Source organism: Lithobates pipiens, unplaced genomic scaffold (assembly GCF_037356315.1).
Source record: "Lithobates pipiens isolate NorthernLeopardFrog02 unplaced genomic scaffold, aLitPip1_a1.2 Scaffold_11, whole genome shotgun sequence".
In the NCBI taxonomy this organism is placed as follows: domain Eukaryota; kingdom Metazoa; phylum Chordata; class Amphibia; order Anura; family Ranidae; genus Lithobates; species Lithobates pipiens.
The window spans coordinates 5,304,456-5,328,397 of NW_027507696.1; the positions used below are offsets into that span (position 1 = coordinate 5,304,456).

At 45.0% G+C, this 23,942-nt stretch overlaps 1 protein-coding gene across 2 annotated transcripts in view; it reads left to right on the forward strand.

Annotated features, from left to right (window-relative positions):
* Nucleotides 1–23,942, forward strand: part of NACC2 (NACC family member 2) — a 281,512-nt gene that overhangs the window by 226,980 nt on the left and 30,590 nt on the right. For both annotated transcript variants that reach the window (XM_077468215.1, XM_077468216.1), the window contains one exon: nucleotides 10,948–11,118. In XM_077468215.1, the coding sequence (XP_077324341.1) occupies nucleotides 10,948–11,118 (171 nt within the window). The remainder of the gene's footprint in view (nucleotides 1–10,947; nucleotides 11,119–23,942) is intronic.

Below are 23,942 nucleotides of genomic sequence, written 5' to 3' on the forward strand. Positions count from 1 at the left end.
CCGATCGGACAAAGTGCCACGCATGCTCAGATCAAATTCCTAGACCAAAGCTATTGGCTACTAGCCTGAACGTAGTCCCGTCGTAACGAAATAACGTCATCACGTTCTGAACGATCGGATTTTCCAACAACTTTGTCCGACCGTGTGTATGCAACAGTTTCGGACAAAATCCGTCAGACAAAATTCGACGGATTTGGTTGTTGGAATGTCCGACCGTGTGTACAAGGGCTAAGGGGCTTCACAGAACAGCTGTATTTATACTGAGATTAAATTACACACAGGTGGACTCTATTTACTAATTAGGTGCCTTCTGAATGCAATTGGTTCCACTAGATTTTAGTTATGGGTATCAAAAGGGGCTGAATACAAATGCACGCCACTATTTTCAGATATTTATTTTTAAAAAGATTTTCAAACCATTTCTCATTTCCTTCTACTTCACAATTTTATGCCACTTTGTGTTGATCTATCACATAAAATACATTTACATTTTTGGTTGTAACATGACAAAATGTGGAAAATGTCAAGGGGTATGAATACTTTTTCAAGGCACTGTACACCCAACATATAGAAGAGAAGTGGTACCGTGCAGGGTCCACATACACAGAACAAGTACAGATTGGATTTGCCATGTTACTTTCTGACAGACTTTTTATCCATATTTTCACAATAAATATGAAGTGCTGCCATGTGTAGCCTATCCCAAAGTATATGTACATACGTGTCATTGTGGAACAAACCCTTATTGTTGGGCATTAAGTGTCCTAGCAGTACTATGTTGGCAAGTTTCCTTTGGTAATAACAGAACAGTTGGCCAAATTGCCAAGCAGCAGCCGTTGGTAAATAAACTGCGGGGCAGGTAGTGAGTCTTTGGCTTTGCCAGCAATTCTGCCAATGTTTGCTCCTATACTTGGCAATACAATATTTAATTTCTGTATATCCGGGAGACAATACAAACGGAGCTTTCCCTCCACTCCCGATTCTCTTTACTCTGACCTCTGCACCACAGTATTAGGCAACAGCACGTGTCTAGACAGTGCCAAAACTATCCACTTTGTGGATGTTTTTAGGGGTAATAGGCTTCATTTAGCTCTACAAATGTACATCATTTTAAAGGGTCTGTTGACTGCAAAACACTTCTGTAAATTTTCCTTAAAACTAGGAATACTCTGCTCCTGACCTTCTCGCTACTGTTCTAAATACACTTAACACTGAGATATCACATTCTCCGACATGGCCCTCTATAAGGTAGAAACTACTCTGCTCCTGATCTTCGCTCTACCTTCCCGATTACACTCAGCACTGAGATATCACATTATCCAACATGGCCCTCTATAAGGTAGAAACTACTCTGCTCCTGACCTTCTCTCTACCTTCCCGATTACACTCACCACTGAGATATCACATTCTCCAACATGACCCTCCATAAGGTAGAAACTACTCTGCTCCTGACCTTCGCTCTACCTTCCCGATTACACTCACCACTGAGATATCACATTCTCCAACATGACCCTCCATAAGGTAGAAACTACTCTGCTCCTGACCTTCTCTCTACCTTCCCGATTACACTCACCACTGAGATATCACATTCTCCAACATGACCCTCCATAAGGTAGAAACTACTCTGCTCCTGACCTTCTCTCTACCTTCCCGATTACACTCACCACTGAGATATCACATTCTCCAACATGACCCTCCATAAGGTAGAAACTACTCTGCTCCTGACCTTCTCTCTACCTTCCCGATTACACTCACCACTGAGATATCACATTCTCCAACATGACCCTCCATTAGGTAGAAACTACTCTGCTCCTGACCTTCTCTCTACCTTCCCGATTACACTCAGCACTGAGATATCACATTCTCCAACATTGCCCTCTATAAGGTAGAAACTACTCTGCTCCTGACCTTCTCTCTACCTTCCCGATTACACTCAACACTGAAATATCACATTCTCCAACATGACCCTCCATAAGACAGAAACTACTCTACTTCTGATCTTCTCCCTATCTTTCTAAAAACATCCTCCATAAAAGAGAAAATACTATTGTGTGGTGAGTGTTTCTAGTGTTTGGAAATCCTCCTCATCACCCCCTAAGGATGGCTTACACTTTTGGTATTGCAGCACTGGGGCAGAATCGGGTAATGAGCAATTGGGCAAGATATCAAACTCAATTGTTTTCCGTCAGTCAGAGCCGACTCTGACTTGAATTGAGAGAAATAGTAAAGCATAACCATTGCATAGCGCTTTTAAGCAGAAAGCAAAGCCTGGATTTGTAAAGCAAAAATATGGCCATTCCCTTTTTTATTTTTTTTTTAAACATTTATACACCTAAGAATATTACCTGTCTGACAGGTTTGTATTGCGGTTAGGTTCCCTTACTTCCAGTGACAGGTGGAATAGTTCTTCCCCCTTCCTCTTGTTTAATTGAGACGGGAAATTAACAGGAACAATGACAATAATTAAAGCCCAACAGATGTTCCAAAGCTATCCAAAACTTACTGTTTTTAAATTGGAGTTCTATTTACCATATTTAGTACCGTAGTTATCGGCGTATAACACGCGCCGGTGTATAACACGCACCCCAAGTTTAGGAGGGAAGTTTAAGGGGAAAAAAAAACCGTACATTTAAATGCCCATCAATGCAGCCTTATCAGTGTCCACCTGAAGCCTTGTCAGTGTCATTTGCAGCCTTGTCATGCAGCCTGTCCATCATTGCAGCCTTGTCAGTGTCGTATGAAGCTTTGTCCATCATTGTCCCCTTGTCAGTGTCATTTTCAGCCTTGTCAGTTTTATTTTCAGGTTTTATTTTAAAAAAATGGCGCCGCCAAGATGTCCTGTGTATCTCGGTGGTGCTCGGTAGTTCGTTCTCGTCGGCTTTTGGCCATTCTCGGTCGCCTTCGGCCCTTCTCGTCGGCTTTTGACCGCCTTTGGCCCTTCTCGTCGTCTTTCGGCCCTTCTCGTCGGCTTTCTACCGCCTTTGGCCCTTCTCGTCGGCTTTCGACCGCCTTTGGCCCTTCTCGTCGGCTTTCGACCGCTCTCGGCCGTTCTCGTCGGCTTTCGACCGCCAAGAAGGGCCGAAAACCACTGAGAAGGGCCGAAGGCGGCTGAAAGCCACCCAGAGACTCCAAAATAGTGGGGGATCGGCGTATAACACGCACCTGCGATTTTCCCCTGATTTTAAGGTGAAAAAAGTGCGTGTTATACGCCGATAAATACGGTATATTATATTCATAGTCAAATTTACTATGAATATCCTTTAGGGACACAAAGGGATTGATTTACTAAAACTGGAGAGTGCAAAATCTGGTGCAGCTTTGCATAGAAACCAAATCGGCTTCCAGGTTTATTTTTTACCAAAGCTTAATTGAACAAGCTGAAGTTAGAAGCTGACTGGCTACCATACACAACTACACCAAATTTTGCACTCACCGGTTTTAGTAAATCTCACCCAAAACTGTTGTAGAAAATCAGTTGGCGTTGAAGAGAGGATGTCAGATTTTCTAAATTGTTAGCGCCATTTAATCCGGTCACTATTCTGTGCCCCTGCATCGCTCGGCGCAGTTCTTCTTTACCGATTGCTGGCCCTTGAACACAATGGGAAGGTGTTAACATGAGCATACAGCGTATCCTAATATAACCTCAGCGAGTTTTTTTTTTTGTGGCCACTCTGGCTGACAAGGGGTGAATGTTTAATCGCACAGGCACACTGGCAGATGTTCTGCGAGACGCGAGGTGCCGGTGAAATACGAGTATTTATAAACTTCACAACTTGTGACAAGGCAAAGCTCTAAAAAAGGACAGAGCAAGCCGGTTCTAAAGGCCACAAGAAGCTGTTCTTCTCCCTGGGAATTTTATAGGAATACAAATCTGGGAGGAGCTGGCATTTAGCGGAACACTGTGTAACCTGTCCAAAATCCCCGATACGCAGCTAGCGTTAACTCTTTCCAGACTGCGCCTTTCCTTAAATAACTCCTCCAAGTTAACAGACAACCAAACCTATACACTGAACCTTATTGCCTTGCAAAGGAAGAAGGCCGAGTCTACCGAAAAATGCAGTTTTACTTATAAGTGGAGTCTGGTGGTATTTCTCAGCTATGTTCTGGCCCACCTTGGAGCGTTTCTGCTCCTTCACAATATAATCAATAAAAAATCCAGCGGGGGAGAAAAGGACTATCGTAACGGTACTGGCAGGTGTGTAGACCTTGGAACGCACCACCCGAGAAACCTGAAAAGCATCCACCAAGCACTAGTATTGTCGTTTTGGGTGGTGCAGTCCTTTAATCTCACTTATATTTAGTAGGGCTGTTACTGATTAAAAATTTTGTGTTCGATTAATCAATTTTTTTTTAAATCGATTAATCGACTAATTTCGATTAATTATAACGCACATACAGATCCAGCTACTTTTAGCTGATCTCCTTGCATTGCAACTCTGCATTAGTCAGTGGTAAATGTGGTATACACTATATACAATCACCTGACACTAGTTACTTTCCACAATCCATGACTTAACTTCACAGTTCACACAAACGTTTTAAATTCAAACTGTAGCACTGAGGTAAGTACATTTTTTTTTTTCCACAGTAGAGTGACTATCCCTCCACCTCCGGTCTAACTAATCCCTCTCACCTTATGGCATGGACCCCTGTTCAAACAGGTGGTCATGCATGCGGGTATGAAAAGGGTTAACACAGACCATAAACTTCTCTCACAATCTCAGGTCATGGGTAGAAAGAAAAGATCTAAGTGCTCACCGCTTAAAGCGGGAGTCCGCCGTTTTTTTTTTGTTTTTTTTTAAAGCCAGCAGCTACCAATACAGCAGCTGCTGACTTTTAAAATGATGACACTTACCCGCCCAGCGCGCCCGCGATGTCGGCACCCGAAGCCGATCTCTCGATCGTCTCCCGGGTGCTGCCGCCGCCATCTTGGGTATGGGAATCAGGAAGTGGAGCCTTTCAGCTTCATTTCCCGGTTCCCTACTGCGCATGCGCGAATCGCGCTGCGCAATAAGGATGGACCCGCTGCCTCTGGGATCTGTGTGTTTCCCAGCAGGCAGCGGGGGACTTTCGGAAAGGGCCGTAGATCTACGCCCTTTTCCGCAGAGAGCTATCCCGGAAGTGGGTGCAGTTACCTGGATTATCCAGGTAACTGCACCCCCCTCCCCCCTGAAAGGTGCCAATTGTGGCGCCGGAGGGGGGGAGGGTTCCAATGAGCGGAAGGTCCACTTTAGGGTGGACCTCCGCTTTAAGTATAAGATTTCATTTTTGTGTTCAAACACAAACTATTCACATAAAGATGATAAAAACACAGCATGTAAAGCCGACAATCGTGTTAGTTCCGTAGGCGCAGCAGCGGGTGACGTCATGCATAGCTCCACCCCCGTACACGTTACATTCAATCAGAAACTTCAACGTCACCGGACTCCTCCCCCCCTTCCCTTCGTTAGCAGACTGAGGCACGGTGACGTCAACGGATCTCCGGCAGAACTCCCTGAAGACCCGGGAAGTCGGCGGAGAGGTGAGTACCGGTCAAAATAATTTTGATCGATCAAAAAAATTAACGATTAATCGAGGAATTAATCTTTAATTTTCACAGCCCTAATCTTTCTTTAGGTCTGATTATCTTAAGAAACATTTACATATATGTTATTAAAAGCTCCTTTTAATAAGGTGCGGTGATGTCGCAGCTTGTTCCATGTTTTGCCTGCAGTTGGCAGAACGGAGCGTCTGTTGCTGTAGGTAGTGGGCGCCTCCGTTCTGTCTGGGCAGCATCTAGTTCCGTGCTAAACAATGACAGATCTGTTTGGAGTAGCCTGTGCCCATGCCACTCTGAGAAGGTCTGGTACTTGTTGCAAAGATGCCACCACGGCAGATTTTGTGGCTGCCAGTTTTGGCGGCGCGGACTTCCTTTGTTCTGTCGGGCAGATCTGACATAATTAATATCTGTTGATACAGACACTGCGATATATTAGATCAGAATGTAGTCGCATCTCTCGCCAACGTTGTGATGAGCCCTTGTTTATTTCCAAATGGTTTGTGCGTGTAATGTGAAGAACATATTATGATGTTCAAGCTGGCCAGCTGCCTCACAGTGATCCCTTCCTGTCCAGTCCCTACACTAACTCCAAGGATATGACATAGTTTTACGTCTTTGTAGCAAGGAGAGGGACTGGATAAAAAGGGTTCCGCTTGGAAGTATATTGCAATATGTGAAGTGCAAAAATGTAAATGCTAAAATAGCAGAAGGCGCAGAATACCCCAAGAGAGGAAAGTTAAATTGTGAAGTAACTGAGTCCTATAGCAGTAGTATTTTCAGGAGAGTATACAGTGCATCTGGAAAGTATTCACAGCGCTTCACTTTTTCCACATTTTGTTATGTTACAGCCTTATTCCAAAATGTTTTAAAGTGGTGTTGCCACCAAAAATTAAAAAAGTGTTTAAAAATCTTAAAAATAAATAAATAAAATAATTGTGAAAATTTTTATTTTTTTTTACTCACCTCTAAATACCTGTTGCTAGGGGGTCCCTCATAGTCTGCCTTCTTCATTGCCCGGGCTGGTGACATCACTTCCCCCTCGCGCTGCACAGTCATCTGGGACCTGTCACGTGTCCCAGATGACTGTGCGGCGTATCACGGCGCCCTGCGCCGCTCGCGCATGCGCAGTGGGTGCCGGGATGTGTAGCCACAGCCGGGTGCCCACAGTACGAATGATGGCGCCGCGAGCGGAGAGGGGAACGAGGGGGGGGGGGCTTAGTTCCCCCGCATCGCTGGACCCTGGGACAGGTAAGTGTCCGATTATCCGATTATTAAAAAGTCGGCAGCTGCAGTATTTGTAGCTGCTGACTTTAAATTTTTTTTTTTTTTTTTTTAGGGGCACCCAACTTTTAATTAATTATTTTCCTCAAAATTCTACAAACAATACCCCATAATGACTACGTGAGAGAATTTTTTTAAAAATAAATTTGCAAAGATTTCAAACAAAGAAAAGAAAAATCACATGTACGCAAGTATTCACAGCCTTTGCTCAATGCTTTGTTGAAGCACCTTTGGCACCAATTACAGCCTCAAGACTTTTTGAGTATGATGCTACAAGCTTGGTACATCTATTTTTGGGCAGTTTCTCCCGTTCCTCTTTGTAGGAACTTTCAAGCTCCATCAGGTTGGATTTGGAGCGTCGGTGCATCAGGTTGGATTTGGAGCGTCGGTGCATCAGGTTGGATTTGGAGCGTCGGTGCATCAGGTTGGATTTGGAGCGTCGGTGCATCAGGTTGGATTTGGAGCGTCGGTGCATCAGGTTGGATTTGGAGCGTCGGTGCATCAGGTTGGATTTGGAGCGTGGTGCACAGCCATTATTAGATGTCTCCAGAGGTGTTCAATCGGGTTCAAGTCTGGCCTCTGGCTGGGCTACTCAAGGACATTCACAGAGTTGCCCCGTAGTCACTCCTTTGTTATCTTGGTTGTGTGCTTATTGTTGCCACCTTTTCTTCAAGTCAAACCCGAACACTTTAGCAGAGCACTGCAATTTTTTTAATCGTATAAACTATATATATATTTTGCTATTAAATAACATTTCTAATCATATGAAGTTAAGAACAAGAGTCCCCCATTACATCAGAGTCCACAGAGTTCCCCTTTTACATCTGAACTCGCAGAGTTCCCTTTCACCGCAAGGGGGGACTCTGCAGACTCTGATGTAAGGGAGAACTCTAACATAAGGGATGCTCTAGGAACCCTGATTTAAGGGGGGACCCTGAGAACTCTGATGTACGGAGAAGACTGATATAAAGGGGAAACACTGTGGCCTCTGGTGTAAAGGGGAAATCTGATGTAAGGGGTGCTCTGAGAACCCTGATTTGCCTTAGTGTACTTACTCAGAGGCAGGAGAGAGAAGGGGGGAGACTTAAGTCACAGACAGACAGGGATGGATGGTGAGCTCACTCACCACCTCTCACCCAGATGTATCTGAGGCTGCTGGACTTCAAATTTCCGGCCCGACTTACTTTCCTATTCTGGGGCTCAGCACCAGGGATTGGAGTGTGGGCAGACACGTAGGGGTGTGGGTGGGGGGGGCGCAGATCCTGCCCTCTTTCTCTCCTGTGTGTGTGTTTGGGGGGGGGTTGTTAGTGCTGGCTTTGGGCAGTGTTAAAGAGTGTAACAGATACTCTCAGCTTAGACAACTGCATACAGCAACCCTGCTAGGAAGCCATAGTCCAGTTTAAATAATGTGTCCGGGTTTCAGGCAGTCTGAAACCCAAACGCATGATTCCAAACCCGAACTGTCCGGGTGAATCCTGGACAGGTGGCAACCCTAGTCGTTGTCCTGTTGGAAGATGAACCTTCACCCCAGACTGAGGTCCAGAGCGCTCTAGAGCCTGTTATCATCAAGGATCTCTCTATAAATTGCTGCATTCATCTTTCCCTTGATCCTGACTAGTCTCCAGTTCCTGCCACTGAAAAACATCCCCACAGCATGATGCTGCCACCACCATGCTTCACTGTAGGGATGGTATTGGCCAGGTGATGAGCGGTGCCTGGTTTCCTCCAGTCATGACGCTTGCCATTCAGGCCAAAGAGTTCAGTCTTTGTTTCATCAGACCAGAGAATTTTGTTTCTCATGGTCTGAGAGTCCTTCAGGTGACAAACTCCAGATGGGCTGTCATGTGCTTGTTACTGAGGAGTGGCTTCCGCCTGGCCACTTTACCAATACAGGCCTGATTGGTGGAGTGCTGCAGAGATGGTTGTTCTTCTGGAAGGTTCTCCACTCTCCATAGAGAAACGCTGGAGCTCTGTCAGAGTGACCATCGGGTTCTTGGTCACCTCTCTGAATAAGGCCTTTCTCCCCTGGCTCAGTTTGGCTGTAATGCCCCGTACACAGGATCGGAAATTCCGCCGGCAAAAGTCCGATGTGAGATTTTGGTCAGAAATTCCAACCATGTGTATGCTCCATCGGACTTTTGCTCCTGAATTTCCGATCGTGTGTACAGGGCATTACAGCCTCTGAATACTTATGTACATTTTTTGTTTTTTATTTCATGTTGTCATTATGGGGTATTGTTTGTAGAATTGGGGAAAATAATGAATTTAATTCACTTTGGAATAAGGCTGTAACATAAAATGTGGAAAAAGTGAAGCGCTGTGAATACGATTGTTGGGTCTTCTTTTGTTGAACATGAATATTGAAAAACTTTTGTCAGTCTGCGGCTTCAGCCACTGGTCAGTGTATTTCTTCATCCTCACTTGTGTGGATGGAGGAATTTAGTGACCCATCTGTGACCAGCTTTAGACAGCAAAAGGAACATGGTCCTCCTGCAGAGCATAGCAGGGTATTTCAGGTAAGCAGTTAGACAGGAGAAGAGTCCTCCAGCAGTGCATAGTATTTCAGGAGAGGATATTTAGATAGCGGAAGGAGCAGATTCCTCCAGCAGAGCATAATATTGCAGGAGAAGAGAGTTCGATAGCGGAAGGAGAGGAGAGTTGGCAGAATGGTGGGGTCTTCCAGCAGCACAGCGTGTTTAGGAGAAGAAAGTTGATAGAACGGTGGCGTCCTCCACCAACATAGAGTATCTACAGAGGACATTTAGATAGTGGAAGGAGCAGAGTCCTCCAGTAGAACATAGTATTTCAGGAGAGGAGAGTTTGATAGCAAAAGGAGCAGATTCCTCCAGCAGCGCATAATATTGCAGGAGAAGAGAGTTCGATAGCAGAAGGAGCAGACTCCTCCAGCAGCGCATAATATTGCAGGAGAAGAGAGTTCGATAGCAAAAGGAGCAGACTCCTCCAGCAGCGCATAATATTGCAGGAGAAGAGAGTTCGATAGCAAAAGGAGCAGACTCCTCCAGCAGCGCATAATATTGCAGGAGAAGAGAGTTCGATAGCAGAAGGAGCAGACTCCTCCAGCAGCGCATAATATTGCAGGAGAAGAGAGTTCGATAGCAAAAGGAGCAGACTCCTCCAGCAGCGCATAATATTGCAGGAGAAGAGAGTTCGATAGCAGAAGGAGCAGACTCCTCCAGCAGCGAACAGCAATAATTTTTTTTTGTTTAGCTTAATGGCGGAACAAAAAAAGTGACTTATGGCCAGCTTTAGACAGCAAAAGAAACACAGTCCTCCAGCAGAGCATAGCAGGGTATTTCAGGAGAGGAGAGTTTGATAGCAGAAGGAGCAGAGTCTTCCAGCAGCACATAGTATTTCAGGAGAGGGGAGTTGGCAGAATGATGGGGTCTTCCAGCAGCACAGCGTGTTTAGGAGAGGAGAGTTGATAGAAAAGTGGCATCCTCCACCAACACAGAGTATCCACAGAGGACATTTTAGATAGTGGAAGGAGCAGATTCCTCCAGTAGAACATAGTATTTCAGGAGAGGAGAGTTTGATAGCAGAAGGAGCAGAGTCCTCCAGCAGCACATAGTATTTCAGGAGAGGAGAGTTGGCAGAATGATGGGGTCTTCCAGCAGCACAGCGTGTTTAGGAGAGGAGAGTTGGCAGAATGATGGGGTCTTCCAGCAGCACAGCGTGTTTAGGAGAGGAGAGTTGGCAGAATGGTGGGGTCTTCCTGCAGCAGAGCGTGTTTAGGAGAGGAGAGTTGGCAGAATGGTGGGGTCTTCCTGCAGCACAGCGTGTTTAGGAGAGGAGAGTTGGCAGAATGATGGGGTCTTCCTGCAGCAGAGCATGTTTAGGAGAAGAGAGTTGGCAGAATGGTGGGGTCTTCCAGCAGCACAGCGTGTTTAGGAGAGGAGAGTTGATAGAACGGTGGCATCCTCCACCAACACAGAGTATCCACAGAGGACAGATTGTAGAAGGAGCAATCACCTTGAGAAGAGAAGTGTTTGGGGGAAGAAAGTTGGGTACCCCAAGAATCATCGTCCCCCAGCATTGCTGAGTGTTGTGCTCTTAAAAATGATCACTAATGTTTATACTTTTCTTGTTTTATTTTATTTTTCCATTAGTTGGTCAGGAGAAAGATCAAATCCAGACTTCATTGGAGAATCGTTCTTGTGTCCTGATTCGGAGAGACCTGGTGGCACTTCCAGCGAGTCTCATTAGTCAGATTGGCTACCGCTGCCACCCGAAGCTCTACTCAGAAGGTGACCCGGGGGAGAAGCTGGAACTGGTGGCAGGTAAATACAATTTGTTCAATCAGCCGTGCCTTTTTTGTTCACTAGGAACAGCAGTAAGGTATGGAGGGACCCGTCGGAAGGATGTATGGTTTTGGACAATTTATGACAGCCATTCCTATTCAGTCTCTTATTTTTCCACTCTTATTTTCTATTGCACGATAAATATTGATTGGTTGCTACTAGGGAGTCAATCTACAAAAATCCAGGGAAAGTCTTAAATACATGCTATGAGCCAAAGTCCCATGTTTCTTCCACATGATGAGCGATTTTCCCGATTTGGTGAGGGCATCACACAACCTTGAAGTACTTAGATTCCTTATTTCTACAGCTGTTAGAGAAAGAAACAAATAACCACAACTTTGCAAGTAAGTGAATCCTATTGATCTGCTTTCTGATCTTCTGGGTTCTTGTGTAATGCTGTTGTGGCTTTATCTGAATTTAGTGGCCTGCTGGCAAGTGGTGGGATGCTGCAGATTTGCTGAATGGACTGGGCAGTGAACTATTAAAGCTGCCACTGCTGGTCTCCCCCGGAAAATGCTAGTTGTCTGACTATGTCTGCTTTCACCACATATCTCCAGTATGAAGTTTGTGAAATTAAATGCATACGTATTCTGCCCGGTAACTAAAAAAAGCACTGAAGCCAGGGGATCACCAGGATGGCCTGGAAACTAGCAGAGGGAAGCAGCAGCTTGGTAGATTTTGATCAGGAGAGTTTTTCATAAAAAAATTAAAGCGCAAGCATGCATTGTTATATGTCTGATGATGTAAGAAAGTCTATTTCCACCTTAACCACGTCAATACAGGGCACTTTCACCCCCTTCCTGCCCTGTCCAATTTTCAGCTCTCATCACTGTCGTATTTTGAATGACAATTGGGCAGTCATGTAACACTGTACCCAAACAAAATTTTTATAATCCCCCCCCCACACACACACACACACACACAAATAGAGCTTTCTTTTGGTGGTATTTAATCACCACTGGGGTTTTTTGTATTTTTTGTGCTCCAAATAAAAATAAAAAAAAAGACAGAATTTTTTTGTTACAAAACGTTTTAAGTACGTTTTCTCCTTCACTGATGAGGCGGCACTGATGATGAGGCACTTGTATGCAGCACGGATAGGGGGCACTGATGGGCATTCATAGGTGGCACTGATGGGCACTTATAGGCAGCACTGATGAGGCGGCACTGATGATGAGGCACTTGTATGCAGCACGGATAGGGGGCACTGATGGGCATTCATAGGTGGCACTGATGGGCACTTATAGGCGGCACTGATGAGGCGGCACTGATGAGGTGGCACTGATGAGGTGGCACTTGTATGCAGCACGGATAGGGGGCACTGATGGGCATTCATAGGTGGCACTGATGGGCACTTATAGGCAGCACTGATGGGTGGCACTGACAGGCAATCACTGATGGGCACAGAGTTCCATCCTAATAGGCACTGATCCCTGGTGTGCTCACCTGGGGGTCTCCAGTGGGCATCCTCAACGGGTCTGCGCTGATTATCAATGCAGATCCCCCCCCTGTCAGGAGAGCACCTGATTGGCTCTCCTCTACTCGCGTCTCTCAGTGCGAGTAGAGGAAAAGCCAATAAACGGCTCTGTTTACACTGTGATTGGACACAGCTGATCACATAGTAAAGAGCCTACATCAGAGGCTCTTTACCAGAATCAGAGAATGCGGTGTGTCAGACTGACACACCACACCATCGATCGCCGCGCTGCGTGCCCCCACTGGAGAGGCTTAGCCGTAGACTGTCAGTTCAGCAGGAACCATGTATTGGCAGGCTGAATGTACAAAAGTTGATCAATCAATCAACTTGGGTACAACCAGCTTGTCGGATTTTACATGTGGTTACAGGAAAGAAAATCGCTCCATCTATGGCTGGCTTTACAGGAGACCATCCTACCAAATCTTCCACAGTCTAACAAGAGGCCATCAAACCAAAGTCTTCCACTGCCTTAAAAGGCTGTCATTACAATGTCTGTGTACCAAGAGACTGAGGTTCTAATCTACTGGCTGGTACTGCGTTACAAGAGACAGAGAGAGGCACTTGTAATGTAGCAGCAGTCTCATAATTGGCATTGTAAAGTAGGGTTTTTAGTAGGATGGGTAAAAAAAAACACTCTAATGGGAAACCCCCATCCAACATTGTCCTGAACACTTTCTGACATATGCCTCAATTGTAGCACATGGAAATCTGTGGCTGCCAATCAGAGTTGAGTTTACTGTAGCCCGAACAGTAAAAAGGTGACTCAGCTTGCTTTGTCTGGGTCAATGCGCTTTTCATGTTGTTCTTGCAATTTGCAGTGCTTAGCTGAATAGACCACATGGATTTCACAGTGTTGCAAATGATGAAACCTGTGTTCTGCTCTGAAATGAGCCCCTTGTATCCGTGAGATCATCGTCATGTCTGTGTGTAGTTATAGACACCCCTGACTGAATGCTTTTGTGGGGGGGGGGGGGGGGCGAATTAAATGTTTATATTGTGCCTTAATGGTTCTTGAAGCCTAAAATGTAAAAATGGTGCCACATAAAACACTAATGATAGTCACAGATATCTATGTTCCTGTATATTCTCTGAAAATGACAGTTATTCAAGTTATTACGTTATTTCAGGCTAAAAGGAGGCTTACAGCTCAAAGTATTTTTTTTTTAGACTGCAGTGGATGGGAATATAATCCCTTCCTGCTTTTTTATTATTATTGCTATGGATTTCATAACGCTAACAGTTTGTGCAGTCCTTTACAAAATGGAGAGAGACGGTACAGCTACAATACTTTTCAGTACTTTATCCTCCTCCGATATGCTTCTGAAAACATTTCAGATTTATCAATGAATGTCAAAAGTGGACCTGTCGTATAAAATTCATTTTTCATGAGAATTAATAGGGCACGTCAGCCTTACCAAATCACATAATTCTTTTTAATGAAAACATGCTAAAGATAAAAAAATATATAAAAAAAAAAACTGTGCTTGCCGAGCTCCTTCATATCACGTATAGATTACAAGAACCCTGGATACTCGGAGCATTGTGAATGTAAGTCTATAAAAAAAATCAATTGCTTTGAGTCGGGTCTGACGTGAGTAGTAGGTATGTGCGGATGGGTAGGAACAGTCACTGTTTATGAATGAATGAATGAATGAATGGATGAAAGGATGGGCGGCACAGTGGTGTAGTGGTTAGCACTCTCACCTAGCAGTAACAAGGGTCGCTGGTTCAAATCCCAACCACGACACTACCTGTCTGGAGTTTGCATGTTCTCCCTGTGCCTGCGTGGGTTTCCTCCGAGTACTCCAGTTTCCTCCCACACTCCAAAGACATGCAGGTAGGTTAACTGGCTTCTGTGCAAAATTGGCCCTAGTATATGAATGGGGACCTTAGATTGTGGGCTCCTTGAGGGTAGGGACCAATGTGAGTGTGCAATGTACAGGGATAGGGGTAGACACTCACTCAGGTTGAACTGGATGGACTGGTGTCTTTATTCAACCTTACTAACTATGAAACTATGAATGAATGAAATACTGAACCGAATCCCCTCAAGGTGCTGGGAAGAGCTTGGTTGTCCATCTAGAAGAGGAAGGTCTTGAGTTTTTTCCTAAAGGCCAGGTGTTTTTCTTCCAGGCGGATGTTGGTTGGTAGAGCATTCCATAACCGAGGTCCTTGGACCATGAATCTCCGATCCTCCTTTGATTTGTACCGGGATTTGGGCACGAGGAGGAGGTTTTTGTTAGCTGATCGAAAAACTGCGGTTTGGTGTGTAAGGATTTCTTTTCTCAATTAGGTATTGAGGAGCGTCTCTATGCACGCATTTGTGGGTGAGGCAGAGGGTCTTGAATGTGATCCGATTCTTTACGGTCAGCCAATGTAGGTTCCTCAGGGAAGGGGAGATGGATTCCCAGGGTTTTTTTTCCTGTTATCAGCCTTGCCGCCATGTTTTGGATCAGTTGTAATCGCGCCAGTTGATATTGTGGTAATCCTATGTAAAGTGAGTTTGCGTAGTCCAGTCGTGAATTAATGACTGTTCCAACTACCACTGCCTTGTCATTCTTTGGGATAAAAGGGATGAGTCTGCTTAGCAGGCGTAGCAGATGGTGAGGACCACTGGCTACTGCTCCTATTTGTGCATCCATTGACATTTGTGAGTCCAAAATGACCCCGAGACTCTTGGCCTTGGTCTTTGGGGAGATGGTCTTCCCAAAGATGGCGGGTGGTGTCCAGGAGGTTTTGGTTAGGGAATTATGGTTTGGGTGTAGGATAAGAAGCTCTGTCTTTGATTCGTTGAGTTTGAGGGAGTTGGTGGTCATCCAGTCTTTATTAAATTGAGGCAATTTTCTAGTTGGTGGTGGTGATCTCTTTGTCCAGTGATACGGAAATAAAGTTGCGTGTCGTCAGCGTACGAGTGGAAGCAGAGGTCTGAACATCTGATGATTTGGAGGAGTGTTGTTTAGCACTGCTAACAATTCGGAAGCACAGTATTCGTATATGTAATTAGCAAATATTACCACCCCCCCCCCCCAAGGACATGTATAAATACAAACTATACAGAGAAACAAGATTTTTTTTAAATATTGTTGCACGCTAAGATTTAGAAGAGAGACATTTTTACACCCTCCTACCCAAAGATAAAAAGCAGATAAGACTATAGTGAACGTTGTTAACACTTTAACAAGAACCTAATAATAATTTTGAATACCTGGCCCTTTAAGTCTCCTCTCTCACACAGTCGCCCCCGCAAAACACTGCCGACATCCAAACTACTGTGTATGTTTCCAACCAAATCAATTTACTTGCGCAGCACAATAGCCGGGTCGCTGTAAACGCTTGTTAGCATACAGAATACCAGCACTCGTTATGCAGCCAGAATATTCATTTTGTTGGCGTTTACATTTTATGTGGCACTATTAAATGTGACACGGGTTATTTTCGCAGTGAGGAACAACTGTAAATCGTGCCTGCGCGCACCTGTGGATGAGTCCGATTTGCATTTTTCAATCTGCAGCAGGCAGATTAATATCTCCAGCTCATAATGCATCCAGCGATGGACTTATTTCCTCCGGTGAATTAATATCAGCGCTGGCAGGTGTTTTGGGGTTTTATCCCACCTCCTTCCTTGGGGAGTTTGAACATATTTCTTTTTCTTTTCCTTCCAAATCTATCTTGTTAACCTGCGAGGTGCTGGAGAGCTTTTTTTTTTTAACTGTTGGTTGACACATTATTGATTTAGAGTCGTAGACTTTATGCATACATGTGTGCTGCGCCTACGTGATGTTTTTAGCATCGGCAGCTCTCGAGCACTTTCTTAAAGTGGAAGTAAACCCTCCTATCGTTTTCAGTCAAGGAAGCTGCCATCTTGGCCTCTAATAATTCTTCAACTGCCATAATGCTGCACATGTGATCAGTTATGACACCAGCCATTGGATGGTTTGTGTCAGGTCACCTTGAGGCGAGGTGACAGGTGCACACCGTAGGGATCAGGAGTGCACCGCAAGGTTGTGGACCCTAAGGCAGACTGCTGCAGATGGGGGACAGATCCCACTGGGGTTAGAGCGTAAGATTCCCTGGGGCGCGGAGTCTAAGAGCAAGCAGGTGTTCACCAGAGCCTCGAGTGGTGATGATGGACTTGGCTACAACTGGCTCCAGGTCGCGACCCCCAGCTCACACCCACAGTAGGCAACAGGAGGATAGGGATGGTGAGGGACAAAGCCAAGGTTGGGGCCACAAGCAGACAGGAATAGTCGGGAACACGCCAAAAAGGTCAGGATCACGGGCAAACAGGGATAGTCAAAACACGCCAAAGTCGGTAACGGAAACCAGTAGAAGAGCACACGGCAGGAAATAGGAAACTAACACACAAAGGAATACACAATGGTTGATCAGCACTGATGGCCTGCAGTGCACAGGTTAATATAGGGCTCCCTGATAGGGCCTGGGGTGGAGCCATGCTTAGAGGAGAGGTTATAAAAACCACCAGGTGTAAGTGGCTGGCCTCATAGTCTGAAGACATGAGGGGAGGTAAGCAAACACAGGAAGATCACTGCATAACCATGACAGTTTGAAAGTTTGGTTGAGAAAACAACCAATGTGAAAGTTAGCATTTCCGGCATGCCGGGAATGTAAGTGTTTTTTGAAACTGGGTTTACTCCCGCTTTAAGAGAAGAGGGGCCTACGTACAGGAGGAACACAGGATACTACTGGAGCGTAATTTTACAGAAAAACAAAGGCAGCTGTTCATACTACTTTTTACCCAGGCGTGTGATGCTATGCTTTTTACCAGAAAGCAGAGCGGCACACGACCACCTATTTTCAATGTCTACGTTTCAGGGCCTCTCATTCTGTATCCAGGATTCTGTTGTCTGTTGACACTGCCTTCCTCTACCTCCGTCTATACTTGCGACTCAAATATTAGGACTGACACTGCAAGCACCCAATAAGATTAAGGTGGAATTTTAGTTAGAGGTTAAAGTGGAACCAAGCTCAGAGCTGCAGGGAAAGCCTTTGTCTTTATGGTGTTCACAAATTGGGGAAATAATGAAGAACAAAAAGGTTCCAAAAGAAGAAAACCTATGGTCGGACTTTAAAGGCACAACAAACAATATACAAAAAATATTAACATTTATTGAAAAATACATTGAGTACAAAGAACAAAATCATATATACAGACGACAATCTGTATATGGATGTGAGCCCTAATGCGTCTACGCGTTTCATTGTAAACTTCTTCAGGACACATTTGGGGTTCAGTAGTAGGAAGAGAAAGGGGGTCCCACTATCTTGCAAGGGAGTCACGTAATACGTATTAGTCAATCGGTGATCAAACAAGAAGATAGATTCCAATATAGGAAACAATACAGAGCAGATCACAGAGTGGAGACCTATAGGAGCCACCTGTGGGCTAGTCCTCACAAGCGCCTAGATGTGATATTATCAAACAGGGGATATCACATCAAAATAAATTCCTATGAGAGACAGGATACATGCCATAGACTATGTACAAATCAAAGAGATCCTTCAGTCAAAGACAACCGCAAAAAGTAGCCTGACTGTCTATAAAATATAGTGGATCCAGATCGAAGCTGCCGTCATCCCGGACAGATAAATATGTTATGGTATAATAAAAATCACCTGGGAGAGAATAAGAGACTCTTTGTGTTCACAAATTGTATCAAACCTCCTAGTCCAGGGATATGCAATTAGCGGACCTCCAGCTGTTGCAGAACTACATGAGGCATAGCAAGACTCTTAGAGCCACAAGCATGACACCCAGAGGCAGAGGCATGATGGGACTTGTAGTTTTGCAACAGCTGGAGGTCCGCTAATTGCAGATCCCTGTCCTAGTCTGATCACTTTCATAATTATTAGATCCATGCTCACCGTCATTACTGCCACCATCTTCTCCACTGGTTTGTCTGGTCAGACATCTTTCCTCTTCCACTATTGGCTAGCGACTGACCATAAAACACCTATGCATATACTCTGGAATTACATTATCCTGTCACATGGCTTAATTATCTATAACCAGAGGCAGTATAAACAAAGAAAAAAATATTTGCTTAACCACTTGGGTACCGCGCTATTGCAAAATGACGGCAATAGCGCGGACCCACATTTCCGGGACTACGTCTATTGACGTAGTCCTGGTTACGAGCGGCCTGCGCGCCCCCTGAGGGGCGCGCGCGGCGCGCTCTGTGATCGGCGAGTCCGTGAGACTCGCCTGATCACCGATCCGTGTAAGGGGTCGATCCCGACCCCTTATCACGTGATCAGCTGTCAGCCAATGACAGCTGATCATGTGATAAAACGGAGCCGGTAATCGGCTAGTATTCCTCCTCGCGCTGACAGCGCGAGGAGAAAAAAAAAAAGCCGATCGCCGGCGGCCGTGTTCGGGACATCAGTCCCGATCACGGCCAGCATATCCAGCGGACACCTGCCCCCTGCCAGTGCCCACCTGCCACCCGCAGTGCCATCCTGAAATAAAGTAAGTGCCCCCCTGTCAGTGCCACCCAGCAGTGCCCATAGTGCCCACAGTGCCACCCAGCAGTGCCCACAGTGCCACCCAGCAGTGCCCACAGTGCCACCCGCAGTGCCACCCACAGTGCCACCCAAAATCTGCCTCAAAGGTGCTGCACCCCAGTGCCGCCCATCAGTGCCCAGCAGTGCCGCCCATCAGTGCCCAGCAGTGCCGCCCATCAGTGCCCAGCAGTGCCACCTATCAGAGCCACCTATCAGTGCCACCTATCAGTGCCCATCAGTCCCATCTATCTGTGGTACCTATCAGTGCCCATCCGTGCCACCCATCCGTGCCACTTATCCGTGCCACCCATCCGTGCCATCTTATCTGTGCCCATCTTTGCCCATCAGTGCCGCCTTATCTGTGCCCATCGGTGCCGCCTTATCTGTGCCTATTAGTGCCGCCTTAACTATGCCTATCAGTGCCCACCAGTGCAGCCTATCAGTGCCCACCAATGCAGCCCATCAGTGCCCACCAATGCAGCCCATCAGTGCCCACCAATGCAGCCTATCAGTGCCGCCTAATCAGCGCACTTCAATGAAGGAGAAAAATGACCCGTTTGCAAAATTTTATAACAAACTATTAAAACATGATTTTTTTTTTTTTTTTTTTTGCATCTTTTTTTGTTTGTTTAGCAAAAAATAAAACTCCGAGCTGTAACTAAATACCACCAAAAGAAAGCTCTATTTGTGGGAAAAAAATGATAAAAATTTCATTTGGGTACAGTGTTGTATGCCCGCGCAATTGTCATTCAAAGTGCATCAGCGCTGAAAGCTGAAAATTGGTCTGGGACTGAGGGGGGTTTAAGTGCCCAGTAAGCAAGTGGTTAATATAGTTCTACCAAAAAAATTAACCCAGCAATGTTTTTCCGTGTTCAGTAAGTGAGTGTTGGGGTATAAAATTAGAATTTAAGTGTTAGCTTAACTTTTAGGTTGAAGAGAAGGTGTTCTTCAAGGTCATAGTAAAGCATTAGGGTCAGATTAAGAGTGTCAGTTTGTAAAAAGTAAATTTGTTCAACCAATAAAGAAAAAAAAAAAAAAAAGAATAGAATCAATAGCGAATCTCATACCTAGGATTGATCCAGAGTATGGCAAAAAAACACCTATAAATTGTGACGCTGTTTGCTCCAGTGGGAAAAATGAATTCCTTCCTTATTCCCCATAAGGCAATCGGATGTTACCTGGATCAACAATCTCTAGGGTTATCACCTATAAATGTTATTATCGAGTTATATTTGGTGCATTTAGGAATGTAACCAGCGCTTTTTTTTTTTTTTAAACCATCTACTGAGCTGGCCAGGACTGGTTCTTTAGTGTGTCTGTTCTACATTTTCACAGCACTTACTATAAAGAAGCCTTTCCATATGTGAAGGTTAAATCTCTTTTCTTTACTATAAAGAAGCCTTTCCATATGTGAAGGTTAAATCTCTTTTCTTTACTATAAAGAAGCCTTTCCATATGTGAAGGTTAAATCTCTTTTCTTTACTATAAAGAAGCCTTTCCATATGTGAAGGTTAAATCTCTTTTTCTCTAGCAATTAAGTGAATAATTTTACCACTTAATTTTAAAAGGATAAGTTCACCTTTGGGAACATGTTAAAGGTTCGCTTTTTTGGGTGGAATATGTTCCCAATGCTACAGCCGCTGCCCGATTCCCACATTCCCTGTGACAGCAGTTCGGGGAGAAGTTCCCTGCACTAGGTGTCACTTTTTGAAATCAGCGCAGCCGTTCGGGGGAATTCGCCCACACGGCTACGTCATTTATTTACACAGCTCTCTGTGTGAATGAACTACAAGCTCTGACATCCTTTGAGGCGGTCAGCTTGTAGTTTTCAATGAACTAGCATGGCGCTGTGGAGTGCTGTGGTAGTTCATGGATTCTGTCATATTGTATCTGTCTGCCCGTCTACGGGCACATGAATACACTGACAGATCTGAAGGAGACCGGCATGGCACTGCAATGTTTTACAGGCTCCAAAAAAAAAAATGACCTGCAAAAAGAAATGTGCATTATTATTTTTTTCTAAAATGTGAACTTATTCTTTAAAGTGGTTGGAAACCCTTACAACCAACTTTGACCTACAGGTAAGCCTAGATTAAGGCTTACCTGTAGGTCCAAGAAATATCTCCTAAACCGATATTTGCCGAAAGACAGGCACCGCTGTCTACGGCGCATGTGCTGTAGACAGCGGCGCGCAGGCGCACTGATCGTGCCGCTGTCAACGGCGATATGCCACGAGTGGCGGCTCCCGTGCGCATGCGCGGGAGTGACGTCATCGCGGCTTCGCCGAATGACAGCGGCGGAGCAACGAGACCCCACCGAGAAGATGGAGGCCCCGGACTACAGGGGACAGCGGTGGCATCGCTGGCTCCTGTGTCAAGTAAGTGACACATAATGGACTACTATGCGATGCGATGCGATGTATAGTAGTACATTATGCTTTACCTTTGCAGGGAATCAAAGAGGATGTAACACCCATCAGGGTTTACTTCCTCTTTAAGGTTTAGCTTGAAGTAGATGCAAAGCCCAACTTAATGACATTTAGTTTGTTAAAGCTCAATTCTGTTAACAAAAACTTTCATTCAAATATGTTCCCCAATAAAACCAAATATCCACCCCAATTATGACTAGTTTGGATTTTGGAAGGATATTAGAAAAAAACTAAATGTAGGTTGCTATGAGTAACAACAGTTACTTCTTTATGTTTACAAAGTCCCGTGGTTCATTTAGCCCACTGCTCTCCCATTAGCCTTTTGTGAAATGCAAGCCTAACAACATGGCCGCCCTCCGGTTCACATTTGAGCTTCGACTGCATCAGCAATTTTATTCTCTCAATTGCCGGCCTGGTCTTTCACCTCCGATTACAGATGCTGCTTGCGCTTCTTCTTCTCTGAATGGCGGGGCCCTCAAGCTGTACTAATAAAAACTCCATAAAAATGTCTCACTCGACCAAAGCTCAGGAATCCCATTCAGATGCTTTTTTTTTTTTTTTTTTTTCCTCCTTCTCTTTCCTCGGCATATAGAACTGGCAGCCTGTGTTATAATGCAGACGCCCTCCCTATCTCACAGCTTGCAGATTGACTCGACTGGAGGGGATGGAGTTCCGCTTCTCCGCAGTCAGCACATTATAATTAGAATCAATACCCGCAGATCTGTGTGTGTGCGAGTTCATTCGAGGTAACGGAGCTGAGCGCCGGGGAGGTGGGGGGGGGGGAGCCGGGCCCTGAGATCTCACCGTAGCCCCAGCACTGCGCCGTCTTCATTCCATTGATTTATCAGGGAATGTAATTTGTGAAAATGTCTAAAAATCTCCCTGGCTAGCCAACACCTGATCACCAAGGGACAAGGACCTCTTTCCCCATAATAGGCTTGGAGAATGTATTATTTTCTTCCAGGATTTCACATGACAGCAAGATTAACCCTATTAAACAAGCATATGCTGAGAATTTCACCAGTTTAGCATTGCTGTCTTAAATAAATAATATGGAGGCTTTTTTTTTTTTTTTTTTAAGAAACAACCCCCGTTAAGCTTTATTTGCAGCTAAGCTAGCAACATCACATCATCCCAATTCTATTTCAGAGTAATAACCCTTTCCGGGAAAGTAAAACTTACTGATTACATGATCCCTAGGCTTCTAACAGTCAGGAATGAAGGAATAAAAAGAAAAGAAAGAGAGAACCTATGTACGATCAGCATGGCACAGTCATGCAGGTATAGCAGAGAAAAACACAAGGTGCTATTCTCTTTTTGGGGGGGGGGGGGGGGTTAAAGAGGGTTCGGTACTGGATTTCTGTATTGATAATGATACAGGGATAGCTTGGGGTATTTTCAAGGAGAGCAGATTTTAAAGCATTTCATTTTTTTTCTAATTAAATTTTTGATGATCATTTCAGATTCTAACATGCTTGCTCTTGTATTTAATAGAGATTTGTAAATTAACCACTAGAGGGAGATCTGTATTAGGTTCAGTATTAGGAGCTGGGAATTGCTGGCGTTTCTGGGTTAGGTCCAGGGATTCGTTGGTTGTTCTGGCTAGGTGTTAGCCGGTGGGTTGAGGATCAGGATTACGTTTTAGAGTTGGGTTAATGTGCATGAGTAAGAGTTAGGTCTTATGTCAACGGCATTGAGACACTTCTTAGGTGCATTTGCTCTACAGTAGTAACCTTTCTTCTGACCGTCCCCTACTTGGAGTTCATGATGAGGTGTAGAAGTTAGTTGGAGGTCATAGGTTGACATGCATTTATTAGTTTTAGTGGTTAGGTTGAGTTTCACGGGTAAGTGAAGGGGTTAACTGGGGCTAAGTGAAGGGGTTAACTGGGGTTAACTGCAGGTTCAGTGTTGAGGTTTTTTGCGTTCCACTAGACCACTAGAGGGAGATCTGCATTAGGTTCAGTATTAGGAGCTGGGAATTGCTGGCGTTTCTGGGTTAGGTCCAGGGATTAGTTGGTTGTTCTGGCTAGGTGTTAGTCGGTGGGTTGAGGATCAGGATTACGTTTTAGCCCTTGTACACACGGTCGGAGATTCCGACGGAATGTGTCCGATCGGACCATTTTGTCGAATATTCCGACTGTGTGTGGTCTCCATCGGACTGTTTTCCAACTTGTTGGTAAAATTTTCAGACAAAATGCTCCGATCGGACATACTCCGATCATGTGTAGAGAATTCCGATCGGACAAAGTGCCACGCATGCTCAGATCAAATTCCTACATCAAAGCTATTGGCTACTAGCCTGATGGTAGTCCCGTTGTAACGAAATAACGTCATCACGTTCTGAACGATCGGCTTTTCCGACAACTTTGTCCGACC